This window comes from Phocoena sinus, chromosome 16, assembly GCF_008692025.1.
Source record: "Phocoena sinus isolate mPhoSin1 chromosome 16, mPhoSin1.pri, whole genome shotgun sequence".
Taxonomy (NCBI): Eukaryota; Metazoa; Chordata; class Mammalia; order Artiodactyla; family Phocoenidae; genus Phocoena; species Phocoena sinus.
The window spans coordinates 79,510,988-79,534,352 of NC_045778.1; the positions used below are offsets into that span (position 1 = coordinate 79,510,988).

Sequence of the window (23,365 nt, forward strand, 5' to 3'; positions counted from 1 at the left end):
GTACAGAGTTTTTTATTGTCTAGAATCAGAAACATTTCATCTTGTAAATATGACCTCTAATTTTCTTCCCCCAATGAGACTACTGACACTTTTTGCAGTTATAACGGCCTGTGGTAACTTAGATTTCAAATTACCTCTTCTCCACCTTCACAATGCCAAATGGCATCATCCTCTCTCTCCAGCAGATTAATTTTGGTTTAAAATTGAGATTCAATCACGATACTCTCTTTTGATACTGCAAATCTACAAATTATAGGTCAAGATTATAAAGGACTGATTAAATACACACTGCATACTTCAACGTAAAGTCTTAGTCATTGATGGTTAGATTTTCTGCTGCGTTGATTCCCTTTTTGACTAAACAAAATAAAATGCAAACACACGACAAGTAGTCCGGTGATCATGTTTTACAATTAGCTGCATTTTGCTGACTACTCTAGAAGTTAGAAACATATGTTACCTCGGTGAAGTCAGATTTCTTCTCTGGAACATCAGACTGGAGATTTTTAAGGGCAAAGTGATCGAGGGGACTGTACTGGTTGTCCCGTAATCCTAGGCAAAGGGAGATAATATTGCTATTTTTTAGTATACGAAAGGATAAAATGGAGTATATAACTTTACTATAAAATTTAATGTCATCTACTCAAGTATTATATGAACCAATAGTGAATCCAGTGTACTCTGACCCTTGATAAAACCTTCTCTGTTTCCCTCGTTCACTCCAGCCCTCCGTGGAGGCTCTGAGTTCCTTATTACTTAGTTTAACAGGCTGCAAGATTCCTTCTTCCATACCATTGTGTATGTTCCCTGACTCAGGAATAACTGAACAAGTTCAGCCCTCACACATTCACCCATGTCCTGAGTTTACACCCGGCAGAAGGATCACTTCTATGGATTTCTCAACAGCCCTGGAGTTCAGTAAGCCTGAACTTGCAAGATCGACTTTCATCCAACCTCTTAACACAATCATTTTAGAAGGAGTCTTGAGCAACTCAGACACTGATATTGAAACTGCTTTGGAATATCTGAGGATAATTTTGTGATGATATCCGTGAGGATAAATGAGACACCGTAGACCACCCTCCACATAAATATCAGCCATAGCGATAGCCGAGAACATCATCAGATCCAACAGCACAAGGCAGTGGGCCAAGAACTGTAGAACCTGGGCTATGGTCCTGGCTACCATCCACCAGCTTGAAAACAATGGACGAGTCCACGGAATTTCCTCATCTACCCAGCCTGCCCTGTACACCTCGCGGAAAGCTGGGTAGAAGAACAAAGCAGTCTGTGAGGCAAACCAGTGGTATTAGGACGTCTGCCTGGGTGTCTTGCTGCTATTGCAGGAATGTGAGTCAAACACAAGAAGGTGGGGTAATGATGAGAGTCTGTGTGGCCCCACCTCCACAGCCCAGGGTCACAATGTCACTTCCACAAATGCAGATATTCCGGGGAAAGTGATTTTCCCAAAGACTACAAAGAATGCTTTCCCAGCGGGTGGTGCTGGTGATGAGAAAGAAGAGATTTAAGAAAGCCCCTCTCTAAATTAGTATATTGTCTTTATCAACTCACGAGAAGGGTTTATTAAAGAATTCAGATAAAATTTAAAGCATTTTATGGGAAAAATGATATGCTATAGTATTTTCAAGTTTGCAAAGGGGTCAGGACATGGCAATTTCAAGGGCTACCACGGACCCGTCCAAAGCCTATGTCTCGTCTTGTCCTTGGGTGACAAAAGAACCCCCGTCAGCTCGACCTAGACTTGTGGCTTGTCTCCATCTATCCCCGTTATTGAGTGACAGAGACAGTCATCCAAGATGATGTGCACAGATCACTTCCTGTGAAGCGCAAATATAAGACCTGAAAGATGTCATGGATTTCTGTGCAGAGTCGATACAACACGATGAACTGACAATAAAGCTGATGAAGACAGAAATCTCCTGGCTCTGGTCCTGTGGCACCACATGTAAGAGCTCCACAGTCAGCCAGGCCTGGGGCCAGACCGGCCTGGGTCTGCATCCCAGCTCAGCTTACCTGCAGGAGGGGAGTTGCTCACCCTCTCTGAGTTTCTTTATCCATAAAGTGCAGATAATAACACCTCCTACCCAGCCTTGCCATCTGTGCACTAAGGGTAACGTACGTAAAGTACTCAGGCTGGGGTGGGATGCGGGGTTAATGCCCAATAAATGACCCTGGTTATGATTGTTAATGAGCAGGACCAAGGCATCCGTGCTCACTGGAATCAGGCCACAAAGTCCCAGGGTCTCTAGCTACATGCGAGACTTTGGGCAAGTGACACAGCATCCCTTGGTTCCTTGCTATGAAATGGAGATCGTGGTGCTTACTTCACAGAGTTCCTTAACAAAGGATAAGTGACCTAAATCTCTAGCCCATAGCACAATGCCCAGATTATAACAACATGCAACAAGCGTTAGCTATGGAGAAGTGTCATCATCTCTAGCAGGGAGGAGGGAGACTGCCACCATCATACAAGCAGGGGCCGTGTATGAGTGTCTGATCGCTGTTGTAACAAATGGCCACAAACTTAGTGGCTTAAACAACACAAACATATTATGTTACAGTTCTGGAGGTCAGAGTCCAATATGGGTCTCCCTGGGCTAAAATCAAGGTGTCGACAGGGCTGCACTCCTGTGGGAGGGGCTGGGGAGACCCTATTTCCTGCCTTTCCACCTTCTAGAGGCTGCCACTTTCCTTGGCTCATGGCCCCACATCACTCCAAGCTTTGTTTCCATCATCACATCCCTTGTGATTAGATTGGGCCAACCAGATAATCCAGGATAATCTTCCCATCTCAAGGTTCTCAATGCCACCTGCAGAGTCCCTTTTGCCATGCAAGGTAATATATTCACAGGTTCTGGGAACGAGGACGTGGACATATTTCGGGGGGCCATTATTACGCCCATCACAGCCTCGTCGGGGAACCTGAGGTAGATGTATTGGTTGGAATGTAGGGCCTTTAAAATGATGACACTATGGGAAAGTACTTACAATGCAACATTAACTGAAAGAAAGGAATCAAAGGCTTACGAACCCCATGATTGCAACATTCAAAATTTTTTTAACTGTGTGTGGGAATTCACACAAGTGGCAAAGTTGTAACTTAGAGTTATGAGCGTGTTTTTGAGCAAAACTGAGGTGTGACTACAGCCATGCACGAGGATGCGTGATCAATTAGGCACCCTCAGGAGGGGCCTCAGGAGGGGCGCTACCAGAATGGTTAAAAGTACAGGCTTTGGGGAAAGAAAGACCCTGATTCAAATCCTTCTCTGACACTAACCATTTGGGCCGCTTAAGTCATTTGGGGCAAGTTCCTTAAATTGTCAGAGTCTCATTCTCCCATGTGTCAGAGGAAACACAAGACCTGTCTCCTAGCGGGGTTACAAGGAATCACGTGATGACAAATATCAAGAATGTAGCAGAGCGCCTGTCATGTGGTAACGCCTCCCGGTCCCTTCCCACCTGACCACATAACTGTCACTACTGATAGAGCCCCCCCCCCTCTATTGGGTGGCCCTACCCTGGCATCTCTGAGTAAGGCAAAGCCAGTGGACCTTTGGGGCAGGTTACCGAGAACAAGACTGACAGGAGTTTGGGCATTTTCCAGTGCCTGGGATTGGTGTCCCCAGTACAGAAATTTGCAGAAGCCAGGACACATGGCACCTGACCTTGGTTTCTGGAAGAGATCCTGCTGCAAGGGCAGGAGGTGGCCAGGCCAGTCTGCTCCCTCTCTCCACAGTGCGAGCTGGTCTTTCCCAGAGTTCTCAGGGGCAGGTGCCTGTCCCAAGGCCGGCAAGTCAATTGCACTCTGCATCGGGAAATGGTTCCGGTTAAAAGGAAACTGGCAGAGGGTGGGTGGGCCCTGCGCACCTGTAGGACAGACAGGGCTTCGTCACAGGAGTCGGGCAGTCCAGGTACAATACTTGTGTGCCTCTGTGTAGTTTACATAACTTCAGGGCCTCCAGTTTCCCTGCTATGGATCTAGGACACTGAGCTGACTCTATTCCTGCCCTGCCCCGTTGCCTTGCTGCCCCCGGCTGCTGGGAGAGTAGCAGTCAGAGGCTCACGGCTTTGCTGGTCTCTGAGAACCATCCTCGACAAAGGCTATACTTTTCTGCACCTTGGCCACAGCCAGCGGTGACTCTGAGGGGTACAAAAGCCAGGGTAACTCTCTTGTTTGTTCCAGAGCGTAAACCAGACTGCACCTGAGACCCGTCCTTCCTCAGCACCTTCCCCATCAGGCCTCACTCTCTCTCGTGGTCCTGTCCTGAAGAGCACCCCCTCCCTCATGCCCCCTAATCCCTGCCTCAGGCTCTGCTTCCTGGAAGCTCAACACAGTCCCAGCTCACGGTGCTGGCTAGTAGTGGGGGCTCTCAACGGGGGTCCCCATGCCAGCAGCCTCAGCGTCACGGGGTGACTTGTCAGAAATGCACATTCTCTGAAATAATGCTATTTGCAGCAACATGGGTGGACCTAGAGATTATCATATTAAGTAAAATAAGTTGGGCAGAGAAAGACAAATATCCTATGATATCACGTATACGTGGAATCTATAAAGTGATACAAATGAACTTATTTACAAAACAGAAATAGACTCACAGACCTAGAAAACAAACTTATGGTTACCAAAGGGGAACGGGGGGAAAGGGATAAATTAGGAATTTGGGATTAACATATACACACTACTATATATAAAATAAACAACAAGGTCCTACTGTATAGCACAGGGAACTATATTCAATATCTTGTAATAACCTACAATGGAAAAGAATCCGAAAAAGAACATATATTTTATATATATATATTTTTAAAATATATATATATATATAATGTATACCCAAAACATTCAAATCAACTATACTTCAATAAAAACATTAAAAAATAAAAATGTTTTTTTAAAAGAATGCAGGGACTTCCCTGGCGGCCCAGTGGTTGGGAAACAGTGCTTCCACTGCAGGGGGCGTGGGTTCGAGCCCTGGTCACGGAACTAGGATCCCACATGCCTCCTGGGGCGGCCAAAAAACAAAAAAGGAAAGAAACGCACATTCTCAGGTCCCACCCACTGCCCTGCAGACCTACTGATTCAGAAACTCTGGCACGGGACTCAGCCTTCTGGGCTTTCCTAAGCCTTCTAGGACACTCCATGCAGCTCAAGTCCAAGAACACTGCTGGTCTTAGACTAACAAGCTCCTGTACGGATGGTGACTTTAGGTCCGAGAAGGTGACAGCAGTGCTTCTGACTTACCATCGTCCCACGGCTTTTAGAAAACCACACCCAGGGGATCAAAATGGGGCTTCTTGTCAATGCCTACAATTAGAACGAAGCCATGAGGAATGGCAGCAGGCTCTTAGTTTGAAGCCAATGAAAACTCAGCCTGGTGAGCCGCCCACTCATGGCTGGTTAAAGAATTGATTGTGTGCGGTGCTCAGGGCCCTCTGTGTCTGGGGAGAGTATCAGTGCACGGGCACGTCTGATGAGGGTTTCTCTCCCGTGACGGTTGGAAAGATGGAACTGCTTCTGTCTCCGCCAGCCTGAGACATTTCTCCGCAGCCACTCCTGCCCTGGAGGCCTTCCCGGAGGCCAAGCGCAGAACAACATGAACTGAGCAATGAGGTACTGACCAAGGTTCTCCTGGCACCCAATGTCCTCCCCGGAGGGAAGAGTGCTTCAGGGATGGGATCCATCTGAGCGGGAGTTTATGCCGCGCTCAGGGTGATGGAGGCCCCGGGCTGGACATAGCGGCAAAGGCAGTGAGAGGCTGTCCCCTCCCACAGCTCTAAGAGAAAGTCACAGTCTGGCTACTTCTGGCCCCAATGAGCCACCGGGAGAGCCCTGCCAGCCAAGGGACCCAGGAAAGGTGTGGGATGGGGTGGATTTAGACAAAAGTGGACGTGGGGTGGGAGAAGGCGGTGCAGCCCAAGCAGAGGCAAAAGAGAAAAGTGGAAAGGGCTTAAGGGAAAGTGTAAGAGCAGAGAAATCCAGCAAATCCGGGAAATGGCAAGCAGCATGTGCGTGAAGCCTGGGCTACAGGTAAGGCATTGCGTACAATTCCCGTGCGGCACCTAGCACGGCTTGAGTTGTCTATACAAAAATAGCCGACGAGCCACATCACGCACTGACTAATGAACCCATCCGTCAAAGTCGTGTGTAAATAATGAACGCCCCAGCCCTTCGCTGGTACACAGAGCCTGCTTGTTTTCATATCTCTATCATGTGTATCAGGGACAGAGATGGGACAGTCACATTCCCGCTTCATAGACTGTAAACGCTTCCCTCATTTCTAGTCTGATAGGAGGCAAGGTTTACTCGGTATTTTCACCTGCCCTCAACGATACCCCTTTCTTAATATTCTAAGTAGATGTTTCTCAGAGACAATCACTTTTCAGATTTGAATTAAGCTAATCACCTCTGTGAGATCTCACCCTGTTAACCAGTCGGTGCCTCCGGACCATCTTTTCACGGTTGACTGTTGGAACAATGGGGTCTTCTTACTAGCTTCTCCCTCTTGGCTACTGTGTCTTCCTTTCTTTAGTGGGTTCTCTCCTTGACTCCCTCTGGGTCCTCCTACCAAATCTCAGATCAGTGCCAAGGAAGGACCCAGACCTCACCTGTGGGCACCAGCCCTTAGAACCAGCTGCCTTCAAGGCCCCTCAAACTCAGCTTTTCCAAAAAGGGACCAATCAACTCCCCTCAGGCTGCTGCCACTGCAGTCTCCTCCTTCCCCTCCCCTTCCTTCCCCTCCCATTCCTCCCCCATATCCATTTTCTTGGCAAGTGGTCACCATCCTCCCATCACACACAATAGAAACTGAGGTGCCCCCTCCACACCCACCCTTTCCTTCACTGCCAATGTCCAGCTAACACCCAAGTCCTGATTTATCTCATGAAAAAGGCTCTGCTACATCTCATCAGCTTAATCTTCCCTGAACTGCCTGGTCTCAGCAAGGTCACAATCAAGTGGGGACCCCACCAGACTTGTCTCCCGTCAGGTACTCCCAAATCCCCTTGACATTGCCAGTTTGTGACCTTGTGAAGGTCACACGCTCCTTTGAAAACTCTAATGAAAGGGATACATTTCCCCCCCCCAGAACAAGACCTGGGAAATATACACATAACAATCTGAGCCCATGTGCGTGGGGTGCTGGGGCTCAAGGAGACCAGGATATGGGCATATATCTGGACAAAACTATAATTCAAAAAGATACATGCACCCCTATGTTCATAGCAGCACTATTCACAATAGCCAGGACATTGAAACAACCTAAATGTTCACCCACAGATGAATGGATGAAGAAGATGTGGTATATATATACAGTGGAATATTACTCAGCCACAAAAAAGAATGAAATAATACCGTTTGTATCAACATGGGTGGACCTAGAGGTTATCATACTAAGTAATTCAGACAGAGAAAGACAAATACCTTACGTTATCACTCATATGTGGAATCTACAATATGACACAAACGAACTTATCTACAAAACAGAAATAGATTCACACACATAGCGAATGGTTGCCAAGGGGGAGGGTGGTAGGGGACGGATGGACTGGGGGTTTGGGATTGGCGGATGCAAACTACTGTATATAAAATATATAAACAACAAGGTCCTACTGTATAGCACAGGGAACTATATTCAGTATCCTGTGGAAAACCATAATGGAAAAGAATGTATGTTTACGTATAACTGAGTCACTTTGCTGTACAGCAGAAATTAGCACAACATTGTAAATCAACTATACTTCAATAAATAAATTAAAAAAAAGAAATAATCCAAAGACTTTGAAGTTTAAAAGTCTATTAAGTAAAATTATTTCCATGAAATAATTCTCTAATTATTCTCTAATAAAATCTCTCCCAAGTTCCAAAAAAGAATTAAAAAAGGAGATCAGGATAGAAATCCTTAAAACAAGCCTCCTTCTCCTTCCTGGATGGGGCTGCTTCATCGTCTCTGTGACTTTGGCCTTGGATGACACCTGCCCCACTTTCCCAGGGGGCTAACTCCTCTGCACAGCTCAAGATCACCTCCTCTCAGAAGGGATCCTAGGCCTGCCCCCACCCCACATGCCTTCCAACCTGTGTTGCCACCTGTATTCATTTCCTAGAGCTACCATAACAAATGACCACAAACAAGGCAGCTTAAAACAATGGCGACTTATTCTCTCACGGTTCTGGAGGTGAGATGTCTGACACCAAGGTGTTAGTAGGGCCGTGCTCTCTCTGAAGAATCCAGGGGAGAATCCATCCTTGCCTCTTCCTAGCTCCTTGTGGCTGCTGGCCGCGCTTAGCATTCCTTGGCTTGTGGCAGCCTCACTGGCCTACCTCCATCCTCACACGGCCTGTGTCTCTGTGTCTCCAAGTCCCTCCGTCTTTATAATGACCCCAGTCACTGGATTGAAGGCCCATCCTAACCCATTATGACCTCATCTGCAAAGACCCCATCTCCAGATAAGGTCCCATTCACAGGTCTGGGGGTTAGAACTTGAACACATCTCTGGGGGGACACAATTCAACCCAGCACAGTGCTCCCTGACAGGCTGGCATCACTGTGTGTCCCCACTACGCTGTCCTGTAATCGTCTGCTCTGAGTCTGTCCCCCAGGTTGACAGAGGCCTTTGGAGGACGTCTCATCATCACCTTCGCCTAGTGCTCAGTACCGTGCCTGCCAGCTGAAGACATTTGCTGAGTGTTGACTGAACGAACAAATTATATACGTATATATATATATATATATATATATATTTTGGGCGGTATGCGGGCCTCTCACTGCTGTGGCCTCTCCCGTTGCGGAGCACAGGCTCCGGACGCGCAGGCTCAGCGGCCATGGCTCACGGGCCCAGCCGCTCCACGGCATGTGGGATCTTCCGGGACAGGGGCACGAACCCATGTCCCCTGCATCGACAGGTGGACTCTCAACCACTGCGCCACCTATGGGAAAAAATCAGAACATACCTTCCTCTGACAGTCTGATCATATTCCACTGATGTTTCAAAGACATTTTACTTAGATTCAAAGGTCTTTTAATGACAAGGATGCGCTCGGCTAAAGGAAAGAAAAGTCGGCCACAGTTTACATCTGTAATTCCTCTCAGAATGAGTCAGGCTCCCACCTTCCATGCTGGCCTGAAGAACCTCCAAATGCTCTACCTGTGATGAAGTCACCAGAATGTTTCCATGGCAACTGGGGAGGGGGTGGAGAGTCCACCCTGTGCTATTTCTCCTGAGCAGGAATAGCAATCATCACTCTGACATTTATATCTGAGGCTTTGTTAGCAAGTAAAACACGTTTGCACAACCATTAAAGTTTTCTGCACAGCACTGTTTGATGTGAGACAAAGAACCGCAGCCTACAATCAGATACACAGAGAACTACTGCCTACAGTCAGATACACATTTCCCCTCAACTTCTCACTTTTACTTTTTTATTTTTCACCTTGTTTTGTTGATGCTGGTTCTCCTGCCAGGCAGCATTTTTACTGTGGAAATGTTCCCTTAGTATTAAAATACATTCAGATAACACCACAATGTTAATTTGCTTACCCTGCTTGTAATATGTGTTACCAATTTTTGCAAACCGGCTTATCTAGAAAATTGGGCAACACAGCAGTCTGTTTACCGTGCAAGCTATTATAAGAATGATCAATTCCTACAACTGAATAAAACACCTTTGACGCTAAATTATAATGAATATTGTTTTCTAATGTATACCCAATCACGTTTGAGGTAGCTTATAATTAATAACACAGATAAAAACCAGCCAAACTGTGATAAAAGAAGCAAGTAATGAGCTGGAGAACTCATTGGACCATAAAGCCTGGGCTAAAGATGACTCTGGCACAGAAGAATCACAAACTAAGGGTGCGTTGCAGCAGCCAAGGTCAAAGGCATTGATAGCATGGGTCTTTATATAAATGGACAGCACCTTTGTAAGTTGGTTCATAAACACCAGGACAATGTAAATTTCACTGGACAACCCCAAGGGGCTTTGAGTCAGGTCCGTGTCACTATTACGCCATCACGGCTAAAATTTATTGTGTGATCACAGCAAGACAGATATTGGATACAAAGGTTATCTCCTTTAACACTCAGAATGACCTTTGGAGGAGAGCACAATTATTATCCCCATTTTACAGATGAGAAAGCTGAGCCTGGTTGAAGTAACCTGCCAATCATCACCTGTCCAATAAGCTTCAAGCCGAGAGTTTGCACTATTAATGATCACTGCACAGGTAGAAAAGGTAGAAATGGAGCAGAATCTGTAGGATCTGATAACCTCTCCTATGAAGCTTGAGAAAGTGGACGCAACAGACTGGGTTTGGGTGTCAGAGGAGCTCCCTCACTCTATCGCTGTTTGCTCCTCAGTTAAAGGGGCAAACGGAAGGGCTGAGAAATATGAAAAGTTTTCACGGGCCCAGCACACTGCCTGTCAACATCGGACCCCCCCCCCCCAAAAAAATGGAACGTGTTATTAGCTGCAGTTTTACATAATTTTCATCTCTTCCAGAAAATGATGGAGTGTAATACAGACCTGCCCAGTAATGAATAAAAACCTACCCACTAACTCTGTCTGCTTGGGCTCTAGCTGATTTCTGAGACACCCGGAACTGGAGGCACCGTGCCTCTGCCCTTGGTGCCCGGGCATGGCTCTGGGGTCTGCCTTTCTGTGGCAGGAGCAGGGTCCCCCCGGAGGACCGAGTAAAACCACCGGGCGCAACTCGCGCGCATGCGTCACTCCTCTAAACCGCGAGGCCCCGCTCACATGGGCGGCATTGGCGGGGGTCACGCCACAACTTCCGTTCTGCCAACAGTTACTGGAAATCTGACGTCTTTGAGGACCTAGGCCAGGTGCTGGGCTAACAAAGATGAATAGAGCACAGGAGTTCCCATCTTTAAAGAGCTCAGAGTCCGATGAAGGAATAAGACGCATCACGAGACCTTTTTCAATGCAACACGGATTGGATTATTTCCTCTTACAGGCTTCCCCCCTTCCCTTACTTGTGGTAAAATACACAAAACACAAAAGTTACCATCTTAGCCATTTTTAAGTGTCCAGTCCCATGGCATTAAGCACGTGCATCTACACTGTGTTGGGCAACTATCACCCCCATCCACCCACAGAACTTTTTCATTTTCCCAAACTGGAACTCTGTCCACCTTAAGTCATAACCGGTTCCCCCTCCCCCAGCCCCTGACCACCGCCATTCTACTTTCTGTCTCTATGAATCTGACGACTATAGGGACCTCAGATGAGTGGAATTATACAGTGTCTGTCTTGTCGTGACAGGCTTATTTTACTCAGCCTAATGTCTTCAAGGTTCATCCATGTTGTTTCATGGGTCAGAATCTCTTTCCTTTTAAAGGTGAATAGGAACTTCCCTGGCGGCCCAGCGGTTCAGATTCCATGATTCCACTGCAGGGTATGCGGGTTCGATCCCTGGTCAGGGAACTAAGATCCTGTATGCTGCACAGCACAGGCAAAAAAAAAATTTTTTTCATAAAAATTGAAAGAGGTAAATAATATTCCGTTGTATGGATGGACCATACTTTGTTTAGCCATTCATCTGTCGATGGACACTTGGGTTGCTTGCACCTTTAGGCTATTATGAATAACGCTGCTGTGAACATGGCTGTACCGATATCACTTGGAGTCCCTGCTTTCAGTTCTTTCTACAGGTTGTCTTCTGCCTTTCATTCTGCGGTCCTGCCTTGGTCATATAACCCAACATTTTCTTAGCAATCACTAGAGTCTTTTTTTGAGGGGTACATATGGCAAAGAGATAGCCACATGGGTAGATAAGTTTAGTAGTCATCTTAAAAAAAACTATCCTTTCCTCCCTTCCTACCCACATGCATGGGGAGAAGGAGTAGGTCTTGTTTTAAGCCCTTGACAGGGGGAAGCAGTTAAGCACAGGTTGTCTCTGACATGTAATCCAAACGTCTTCAACATGGGCTCCAACCTGAAAAGGAAAGAAGGTGCCACCTCCCAACCCCCACCCCTCCAGAAAGGACTCTGTGAGCTGGGAGGCAGCCCAGGTCAGAGAAGACCAGGGCCTGCGCAGGGGGGCGAGGGGGCTGCTGAACTTTCTGGGAACGTGCAGCCTCACCTAAGCAGAGGGCCTGGGTGTGGGCAGCAAGTAGCAGCAGTGGGAGAGGCGGAGAGAGGAGGATCTTTCCTTTCTTTTGGTCCTAACACAGCACGATTCAGCAGGACAAGTCCAGACCAGCATCTGAGACACTGTGCAGCTGTGACTTGAGCCACTCAGCACCTCTTGGGCTCAGCTTCCCCATCTGTGACACGAGGAGTCATGTCACATGCGTGGCCTCCAGGACGCCACCTGGCTCTGCCAGGAGTCTTGTCCACGCTGGCTGGGCCGTGAGGCGCTGGGGACATTTGAGGGAGGGGGTGTGGGAGTGGCATCTCCACTTCAGCTTGCTTCTTTCATAAACTGGAAAATGGCATCGTGACACCCTCTCTTCTTCAAGGAACATCGAGCTCACCGAACAAGCATCATCGCTACCTTGTACTGAACGTCATGGAGTGGGTTGATTTCAGAGGTGACCGCTTCTGCCCCCCCCCAGGTCCCTCCAGTTGAGATCCAGGCTGCAGTGGGGTCCCGATCACCTGCTGGTTATCTAGGCAGCTTTCTGCAGGATGAGCAGGGGTGGATTGTGTGCCTTTAGCCCAGCGCTGGATCACAACCGACACATGAAGAAGAGAAATGGGGCGTCGCTGGAGCCTCCTGCAAAAGAACCTGGAGCCACGTCTGGCCCAGCCGCAAAGCCACATATGCTCCAGACAGACCAGGAGAAGCTGTCAGCTCAGGGCTCATTCCGCAAACAAGCCACCGAGACATTTTCTTAAGATGTCAGAATGGACTTCCTCTCCTTCGTGAGGGCGACGCAACTCTTGTTGGTAGGGTTGTGGAGCTTCTTGCTTCTGGTGCTTTCAGCTGCCTTGGCCAGAGCCTGTCTGAAGCCTGGGGCAGGAGCCCACAGAGATGATTACACGTTCTGCCGTGAGCTGGACAAAGGAGGTCCGTGCGGTGTCTGAAGCTCCAAGTTGTAAGTCTCCCATCATAGGAGCCATCGGCCACGCACCGCACATCGGGGGTCTGGGGAGAGAGATGCTGTCACGGGACCATATCCAAGAGCCCAGCATTCAAGGAAAAAACCCATGCTTGGAGATGCTCACACCCTACTGCCCTTATCCTGTATTCCTACCTGGAAAGCCAAAGTGGCCTCTCTACTGAATTTGCCAACAGCTCATCAGCTGTGCTGAACAGTTAGAACAAGGTTGCTATTCTCTCTGGCTGTGATTTTTGTTTTGAGCTGTTGTTGTTTAATGGAGAAAAGATCCTATTAGCACTCTGTGTCCCCTACTAGCCCCTCCTGCTGTAACAGATCCAAAACGTAGGCAAGAACAACTGTCCCCTTATATGTATAGCCATGTCCTCACCTGCAGCTTTACAAAAAAAGGAAACAGAGGCTCAAAGAGGGGCAAGGCTTGCCAGAGAAGCTCTCAGCTGTGAAGTGGCAGAGTCAGGCTTGCTCATTTGAGTCTAATAAAGTCCCCGGATTGCTGGCTGTCAGTCAAGTTACCTTCTAACCACACCCTGTCTAGCTGGGCTGAGCTGCTCTCTCCCTGGAGTTGATTCTTTAAAAAATATAATTCGGGCTTCCCTGGTGGCGCCGTGGTTGAGAGTCCGCCTGCTGATGCAGGAGATGCGGGTTCGTGCCCCGGTCCGGGAAGATCCCACATGCCGCGGAGCGGCTGGGCCCGTGAGCCATGGCCGCTGAGCCTGCACGTCCGGAGCGTGTGCTCCGCAACAGGAGGGGCCACAACAGTGAGAGGCCCCCGTACCACACACACACACACACACACACAAATATATATATATATATATATATATATATATATATAAAATTCACATACCATAAAACGTATCCTTTAAAGTGTAAAATTCAATGGTTTCTGTATATTCACAAAGTTGTGCAACTATCACCACGATCTAATTCCAGAACATTTTCATCGTCCACAGAAGAAGCCCCATACCCATTACTCCCCATCCTTGGAAACCACTAACATATGTTTTCCAGATTTGCCTATTCTGGACATTTCATATAAATAAAATCATAAGTATGTGGGCTTTTGTGTCTGGCTTCTTTCACTGAGTAACATGTATTCAAGGTTCATCCGTGTTGTAGCATGTGTCAGAATTTCATTCCTCTCTATGGCCAAATAATATTCATTTTGTATCAAGATTCATACTGTATGGATAGAGCACATATTGTGCATCTATTTATTAAGTGATGAACACTTGGGTTGTTTCCAATTTTGGGTTATAATAGACAGTGCTACCATGAACATTTGTGTACAAGGTTTTATGTGGACACAGGTTTTCTTTCTCATGGGATATATACCTAAGGGTGGAATTGCTGGGTCATAGGGTAACTACATGTTTAACTTTTTGAGGAAATGTCAATCTGTTTGCACCATTTTACATCCCCACTAGCAAAGTATGAGGGTTCCATTTTCCCCATCTTTGCCAACACTTGTTATTATCCATTTTTTAAATTACAGCCTCCTAGTGGCTATGAGTAGTATCTCATTGTGGGTTTGAGTTGTTATGCATTTGTTATGCATTGTTATTTGCTATGCATCTTTTCATGTGCTTACTGCCCATTTGCAATCTTCTTTGGAGAAATGTCTATTCAGGTCCTTTGCTCAAATTTTAAGTTGGGTTATTTGTCTTTTTACAAAAGCAGCTCTAGAAGACTCTCATGCTCTCCATTCCCCTTCCCCTCAAATGAGTGAAAGGAACAACAGTGATTCCCAGACCCCCCTAAGGCAGCATCTCATTTCTATGTACCTTCAATGATAGCAGCATTACTGCATGAAGGCTTAAGAGAATGTCCTTGGGGTTCCACAGATACGGGCTTGAATCTAGCTTGAACACTTATAAAGTTTGTGAGTTAGACGATCCACCTAACTTCTCAGCTTCCCCATCTCCCAAACAGGGATCACGATATCAATTCACTGGACTGGTGTGAGAGCTAAGAGAGGAAACATACTGAAAGCCCTCAGCATGTGACTTGTCATGTGGAAAATACCCAATAAAATTCATTTGTTTATGTATCCAGCAAATATTTTTATAGCATCACCATGGGCCAGGCACTGGTCTAGACCCCAAAGTCACAGCAACAGGCAAAATAGAGAGAAAATTTCTGCCTTCATGGAGATTATATGCAGCTTAACATTCTAGCAAAAGTTAATGATGCTGTTATTATTATAATTCAACATTTTAACTCTTGATTGCAAAATAAGTACATGCTCATCAGAAACTAGAATGACAAGATAAAAGAAGTTTCACTAATGAACTTGAACTTTAGAGAGACTCGGCATTAGCTTCAGTAATTACAGCTCTTCTGCCAGTGCCCCAGCGTGGCCTTTCTTCTATACTTGCACAGAGACACGAAAGGGGAGAAGCCACTGGCAGTGGCTCAAGAAGGTGGAAAAAGGTGCGAACACCAAGATTTAGCACTTCCAGGTGTCCAGGGAAAAGGAGGGATAATACACACTTACCAATCTCGGGGAGGGAGTTAGAAACCTAGGAACAGATCATTAAAACCAAAAATAGGATAAAGAAGTAAATGAGAAGTGTGCTTGGGAAGAAAGAGTGAGCAGAGCAGCTCTTGCAGCTAGAAAAGCCAGTCCAGTGGGGCTGGGTGGGACTGAACATGAAATTGAATGAAGAGTAAAACGGCTGGCCTTGAGAACTCTTCTGCGGAGTGGGAGCAAAATCCACTGCGGCCAATGAGGTTGAGGAATCACGGGAGACGCTGCTGTGTTTGCAGGTCAGCAGTTCTGCGTTGGAAACACAGGAAGCCGACCTGCACTCAAGGCCAGCTCTGCCATGGACTAGCCGAGTCAACTAACGAGTCACCGACCTTCTCTTTGTTTGCTCATCTGCAAAACAGGTTCAGCGATTCTGACCTCATCAAGCAGGTTAGACTCTCAAGTCCTTCTAAAGAACATTCCCACCACCTGGGAAGTAAGGCCTCTAGCATGACCCAGTGGTTGATTCCCAGCTTACTGTGGGGTTTTCTGAGATGTCCGGATGACGGCAGTCTCTTTGTGAGTGTGAGGCGATATGTCAAACCTAGTTAGAGAGGAAAATCAATAAGGCTCCTATTTGGAGAAAGACACACAAATAGGCAGGGGAGAGGTATTTGCCCTGTCAGATATCAAGTTACTTTTAAGACGTAGAAAAATGATAGTGCACTGCTATAGGAATAAGTAGAAACAGACTAATGGAAAATAATAAAGAACCCAGAAGGAGACCCTTACATATATGAAAATGTGAAAAATAATGAGGTGGTCTGGATAAAAACAAAACATAAAAACTGATGCTGGGAGAATTAGTTATTACTTCAAAAACCAAATCAGTTCCATACTTCTTACCATACCCACAAATCAACTCCAGAGCATCTAAAAACCTAAATATGAATGATAAAACTTAAAGACCTTTAAGAGATAAAATAGTTCATATCCTTATGATCCTGGGTAGGAAAGGATATCTTTAAAATGTTCCCAAAGCAAACACTACTAAATAAATTCAAGTCTTTTTAATTCAAGAATTTCTGACCCATCAATAGATGTGATAAAGAGAGAAAACAGACCACAAATTAGAAAAAGATATTTGTAACCCATATAACAGACAATGAAAGGGTTATTAGCATCAAAACTAATTTTAAAGACTCCTGTAAATTAATTTGAGAAATACTAGTAACCCAATGGAAGAAACAGGCCAGGACAGAACAGGCACTTCTCAGAAGAGACATGGTCACTGGGCAGCTGAAAAGATATTCAACCTCATTAGTAAATAGAGGAAGGAAAAGAAAATCACAGCAAGAGACCATGTCACATCTATCTGCCTGGCCAAAAATCAACAATATTAGATATCAGTAAAGCTGTGAGGCAACAGCAATTCCCGTGCACGGCTGCTGAGCATAAACTGATACTTGAAAAATAACCCAGTAAAGGTGAGGAAGAGTAATTTTGCTCTTATTTACAGTATCTCATCAACATCTAACAGTTCATTGATTATAAAATGTACAATTACTTTATGCATCACCAAGAAAGGGAAGAAAAGCTGCTAATTTATATCCTAAGATGCCACTAATTTTAATACACATTCTGATTTCAGATATATTAAAATATAAAAATACATCTTAGAATTAGTGAGATATGGTATGTAAATAAAAGAAACTCTTCCTCATCTGCACTGGGGTCTATAAGACTATCCGTAGCATCATTGTTTTTTTTTTGTTTGTTTTTTTGTTTTTGCCGTACGCGGGCCTCTCACTGCTGTGGCCTCTCCCGTTGCGGAGCACAGGCTCCGGACATGCAGGCTCAGCGGCCATGGCTCACGGGCCCAGCCACTCCGCGGCACGTGGGATCCCCCCGGACCGGGGCACGAACCCGCATCCCCTGCATCGGCAGGCGGACTCTCAACCACTGCGCCACCGGGGAAGCCCCAGCATCGTTGTTTTTAATGGCAAAAAAAACCCTGGAAACAACGAAAATGTTCTTTGACAGGAGAATTTATAAATCAATTGTGAGATAGTTAACTATCCATCAGTGAAAATATATAAACTACAAGTACATATATTAACATGGATGACAAAAAACGAATTAAAATAAGAGTAGAAATCAATGAAAGAACAGAAAAAAACAACAAAACCAAAAGTTGGTTTTGGGGGGAAGGGAAAATCAACAAAATCAATCAAGAAAATATTTAAAAACACATACATTGTGTGTTGTTATTCCATCCCAGCCTCCTTGTCTCTAACCTGACCTCTGGCTCTATCTGCCTTTGGTGGGTAACTTTATGATGATTCTCTTGGGTGGTCGTGATGCTCAGTGGGTGAGCCGCTGCCTCCTTGCCAATTTCACCTTCCAAGAGGCCACGGAGCCTGAGCTCTGTGGCCCCCTCCCGGAGGCTGGCATCACCACTGCATCTTTTTCTCATTCCCAGCACTTCCTTGGCTCCAGGAACTCAGAGAAGACAATTCCCTCACGCTCTCTGAGCTTGAGCCTGGAGTCTTTAGTGGGCTTGATCAAAGCGGGGTCACCCCAGATCAACCCCAATAAGTGGAGTCAGGACTCATATGCAGAGTGAGCTACTCTATTGCTAAGCCCCATATAAAGCCAGCAGGACTCCCGACAGCGACAGCGGCGTTCTGGGATCCTCTCTCGGCTTCAAAGATAATATTCACATATGCTTATGCTTAAATCTCTTCCCAACCATATCATACCCATGTCAAGGTGGTAATATCTTTCTTAAGTTCTCTAAACATAGAAGTAAGTCCCTTTCAACTCAGTGGAAATCTGCCTTATCATTTAAGGCTCAGCTCAAACTATTTCCCTCTAGAAGCTTTCACCCCCAGAAAAAAACAAACCAGTTGTTGTTCTGTGTTCCCAGGGCACTCTTCCACATTGCGCTGTAGTCCTCAGTGTACTGTAACCTCCTGGGGGCAACAGCCTCCGTCTTTGTAGCCCCACCCCCCACCCCAAATCTTGCACTTGGGGAGATAAAGCAATGAGCAATGGACTCTGACATTGGAGGACCTGACCCCAACTCTAACTTTAGCAAACTTAACCTCTCAGAGCCCATTTTCCATCTGTGAAATGCGAATTGACGGAACTGCTTCCTGCACGGGAAACTCTCAGCACAAGCGCCTGGCACACGGCAGAAGCTGAGGAGTGGCAGCTGCCCATCAGTTTAAGAGCTGACGACATGTTTGCTGAACTGGGCTGAGTGACATGCGCTGCTTCTCCAGGGGTGGACCCAAACCACGGTGTTCACCTGGCACCTCTTGAGGCCAGGATCCCCATAAGAGCTGGGGCCAGACTGGACCAGAGCCCCCAGGATGTATCTACAGATAAAGTGGAGGAAGGAGGAAATACAGTGACCTATTGTGAGCGCGAGGAGGTACCTTCTTTCTCCCTCCCCTCCCCTTCCTTGGAGCTCCAGACACAGCTACGCCCTCCTGCTGAGGAACCTCCCCCTTGCTCACCAGATCAGCCTCCCTGGAGAAGACCTCGGCTTTTCACATCCAGGGTACAAGTCCCGTCCCACCAAGGCCCCACCCAGACCCCTGAGACATCAGGGGCCGCCTGCTTGTGCAAACCCAGTCTGTTTGGCATTTCATATTCTGTGCTTCCAATATAGGCCTCAGCATGCCCGCCTCTTGTGCCCTAACTACTTCTCTGGTTTATCCCTTGAGAATTTCTGGGCATCTTCTCTCTGCCATTTCATTTTCTTTGGCATCACATCTGCCATTCTCCACCACGCCTGCTCTTAACATTGTAACTGGGCGTGTTTGCTTCCAAATCTCTCAGTTCTTTGGATCTCGCTGGAAGCTGTTCTGCCAAACACCGGCTACTGCTGTGTTTGGGATACCCGGTCCCTCATTTCACAGGAGTATTGCTGGTGTAACCAAGATCCAATAGACACAGACAGCTCTTTTATGACATCCGTAGAGACAGCTTCCCTACAGCTCTCTTTCACTCCGAAAGGGAGAAAAGATTAGTGCCACTGGGTCCACATGACTTTCATTTTTCTCATAAGAATATAGAAATTTCTAGAATGAACTCCAGGTTTCTTTGTTGTTGTTGTTGTTTTCCTTCTGCTTCCCACCCACCCCGCTAATTGGCAGAAATGGGGAGTCTCTGGTGGATTTGGAAACTTCCAGCAAGCCCCTGTTCATCATGCACCCACACAGAGCATGATGGGAACAGAGCACTGCATTTCCATACCCAGGGGTCTGCACATGGCTGTTTCCTTCGGTAAGTCTATGTGGAAGTCACAGTCACCCCTTTAGCACCTTCCCCCCATGCCCCCTCCAACCCCCCAGGAGCAGAAACAGGCCACTTCCACCTCACTGAGAAGAAAATGGTACCCAGGTAGCTTGCTCAGGGTAACCAAGCTCCCGCTCATGAAAAGCTACCTATTTTCATTTCGGTCTCAGGAAATCTGTAAACAGATCCCCACCATCTTAACAGATTCCTGCTACAAGACTGTAAAACACGAACTTGTGCTCACACCTCTATCAATCAAGTGCACTGTTCGAATTGACTGGATGGAAAGCAAATACTGAGAAAAGTATTCACAATTTAAACCATGGCTACAGGAATGCTGATTCAATAGAGAGTTTTTTCTAAAAATTCATTTTTCTTTAGTCTGTCTTGCATCTTCCCATCAGAAATAAATGAGGAGAAAATAGGGCTATTTCTTTTGCAGGTGACAGAGACGCAGTCTCCTTCTTCGCCTTCCTCAGTCAGGACTTTCCCTTCTGAGTATCCGCATCAGGCAACACCGGATGAATAGTGATGAGCCATAAAACCCCCATATGAAGCACGGCTGTCCTTGAACTTCTAACGCCTGCTGGCTCAGGCCCACATTACGCATGAGTGCTAAAATCCCTGCCAGGGGTTCCTCATCTCCAAGAACAATCTGAGCTGTCACTGCAGAGCCCACGATTAGGTGACAGGTAGAGCAGAATCCTACAAGAGGGTGGCGACCAGGAGAGCAGGCAAGCTCCCATTTGCATGTAACCGGTTCTGGAAGGGGTCTCTGCGGTGGTCCTACACTGGGATCGGGGGCACTGAGATCAGAAACCAGGTCTTCAGTCTGGGACACCCAGACCCAGTGTTTGTCACAGAACATCCTCTCTCTGTCAATGTGGGGCCATGATACAACTTTGAACTTGGGAGAGGGCCGAGGTCGGGGCGGTGGCAGTAAGAGGCGGTGGGCAGTGAACATGCCTTAGCAAACACTCTGCCAGCAGTCAACCCTAGTCTCGATTCTGTCCTGGACTTCAGGAAAGAGTAAAGGTTGCTCCGCTCTCCCGAGTGCAGCTGGGATTCAAACCCAGCCCTGCCCGACTCTAACCAAACTTCCCCACCAAGCTACACTGGCCTCAAGGAAATAGTTTCAGCCTGTGGTCTCAACACTGAGACCGTCCACCGCAAACCATGCGTAAAGCTGCATTTGTGTTCTTCCAGATGAGATGGCCCTTGAATTCTTTCAGAGTCTGAGTCTGATAAAACATCTGCCAATCAAAGGCGGCCCTGAAGATCCCGCAGCAGGAAGCCTGGCCTGTGAGGAGACTCGGGGTCCTCCATCAGGCAGCTTTTGTATTTCCCCTAAAACAGAAAGCTTCCAAGGGCTGGATCTGGCAAGTCCATTATACTGCCAAGTCCTCAGAAGCTGGAATAGGAATGCCTGAGATTAAACAAACGTGGGGACGTAAAAATAAAGGGTAATGCAAGTGGGTTTGGTGCTTATCTTCTTCTCCAACAAAAGATAACAGGTAATTGCTTTTTTATCACTAGCACTTGAAATTTGAAAGTAAAGAAGGAGAGAGGCTTGACATCACACCTAAACTTTGCAGTCCATAGATCCTTAACTTCCACTTCTTCTGCTAAGGACCAATAGTCAGACGGCCCTGGTGCTCACACAACCCAATACAAAAAAGAGCCAAAAAGCAACAAAGGACATGTCACCATGTCATTTCCAGAGGGAAGGATTTATGTTTAGATTTTGTGAACTGATTACATATATACATTCCCTCTCTGCCCTGCACCCCTCCCCCCCAAAAGTTCTAAACTATCATCCATTCTCTAAACCTAACCTTTACCAAAGAAGAGACGTTCACAAGGGGAATCAGATAGTTTGTGGATTTCCCAGGAAATGATAAAGCTGTTGCCTAGCAACCCAGCCCCCCCACGACTCCAGCCTGTTACCTGGCTCTTGTTAAAATGGAACATCTTTAATAGACACAGCTATTGCCTGCAGCTGCCTGAGCAAAGGCTTTGCAGGGGAGCCTTCCTTTCTCTCCTCCCTCGTGCTTTCCGGTGACAGCGGGTGAGCACCAAAGTCTCCTGTCTGAGCTTCACTGGCTGATTTCCTTTAAGATTAAGATCCTTGGATTTCTCACCACTTTCAAGCTTTCCCTGTGACTCGGCTCAACAGAAATTGACTCTTCTGTCTAAAAGTTCTCTGGATGCTCAAGAATGTCCATGGCCCAGCAGAGAAAGTGCATCTTTCATCTGGTGACAATTCTCCAGGCTTTGATTTATTATTGAAAATTTTGAAATTGATAATATGTACTGTATATTGTCTTGGGTTGAATTATGTTCCCTGCCCACCCCAATTTATATAATGAAGTCCTGACCACCAGGACCTCTGAATGTGACCTTCCTTGGAGACAGGGTCTTTGCAGAAGTAATCAGGTCGAAATGAGGTCCTTAGGGTGGGCCCCTAATCAATATGATTGGTGTCCTTATAAAGAGAAAATTTAGACACACTGACACACAAGGGAGAGTACCATGTGAAGGTGAAGGCAGAGATCGGGGTGATGCTTCCAAGCCAAGGAAAGTCAGAGATGTGCCAGGAAACCACCAGCAGCTGGGAGAGAGACCTGGAACAGATTCCCTCTCACGGCCTCAGAAGGAACCCACCCTTCCAACACACTGATTTTGGACTTTCAGCCTCTGGAACTATGAGAGTAAATTTCTATTGTTTAAGTCACCCAATTTGCCACACTTTGTTTTGGCAGCCCTCGAAAACTGATACTCATGTTTCCCATGGACTGTGTACTGCTACAGGCGTATTATTTTCCTTTCTCATTGAACTCTCACAGTGACCCACGTAGGATGAACTGTCTTTAGCACATAAGGAAGCTGTGGCTTAGGGAAGTGAACTTACTTGTCCAACAACCCACAGTTCCTAAGTGAAGGAGCTGGAATTCAAATTTGAGTTGAAACACCATGGAAACCCATGCTCTTAACCGCCATGGTATTCCCCCTCTGCTGATCCTAGATGTAGCTTTCCACGTCATCCCACAGTGAGGGGTTTCCTCCCAAAGTCGCTAACAGAACAGCCAGCTGCTAACAGGGTAGGGAAACCCACAAAGCCAAGGCACTATGAAATAGTCAACATGTTGACAGGAGGCATATTGCCAGCTGAGTGGGGGCCAGGAACTGGTCCTTGGCTGATGGGCAAGAGATTTCTGCTGCAGAAAGCTGAGCCTGGAGCGAGATTAGCTTTGAAGTTTATTAAATCTTTGTGTCTTTCAGGCCATGGGGAGAAAGAGCCAGGGGGTGGTTCCTGCAGTCCTGAGCTGAGCAAGGCGGCCTGGAGGGACCTTTCTACCCCACTGGCAGAGTAGGGCATTTGGGATGTATTTTTCACATTTGGAATACTCAGCGACTCTACTGGAATTCGGATTAGTGCATTGAGCAGGAAAAGCAAAACTGCTGTGAACACAGGCAAAAATCCAC

At 46.6% G+C, this 23,365-nt stretch overlaps 1 protein-coding gene across 3 annotated transcripts in view; it reads right to left on the bottom strand.

Annotated features, from left to right (window-relative positions):
• C16H10orf90 (chromosome 16 C10orf90 homolog) overlaps window positions 1–23,365 on the bottom strand; it is a 235,935-nt gene that overhangs the window by 85,254 nt on the left and 127,316 nt on the right. For 2 of the 3 annotated variants that reach the window (XM_032608886.1, XM_032608884.1), the window contains exon 3: window positions 461–552. In XM_032608886.1, coding sequence (XP_032464777.1) covers window positions 461–552 — 92 coding nt within the window. Of the gene's footprint in view, window positions 1–460; window positions 553–8,968; window positions 9,105–23,365 lie in introns of those variants that run through there. The other variant, XM_032608885.1, reaches the window with a different exon arrangement.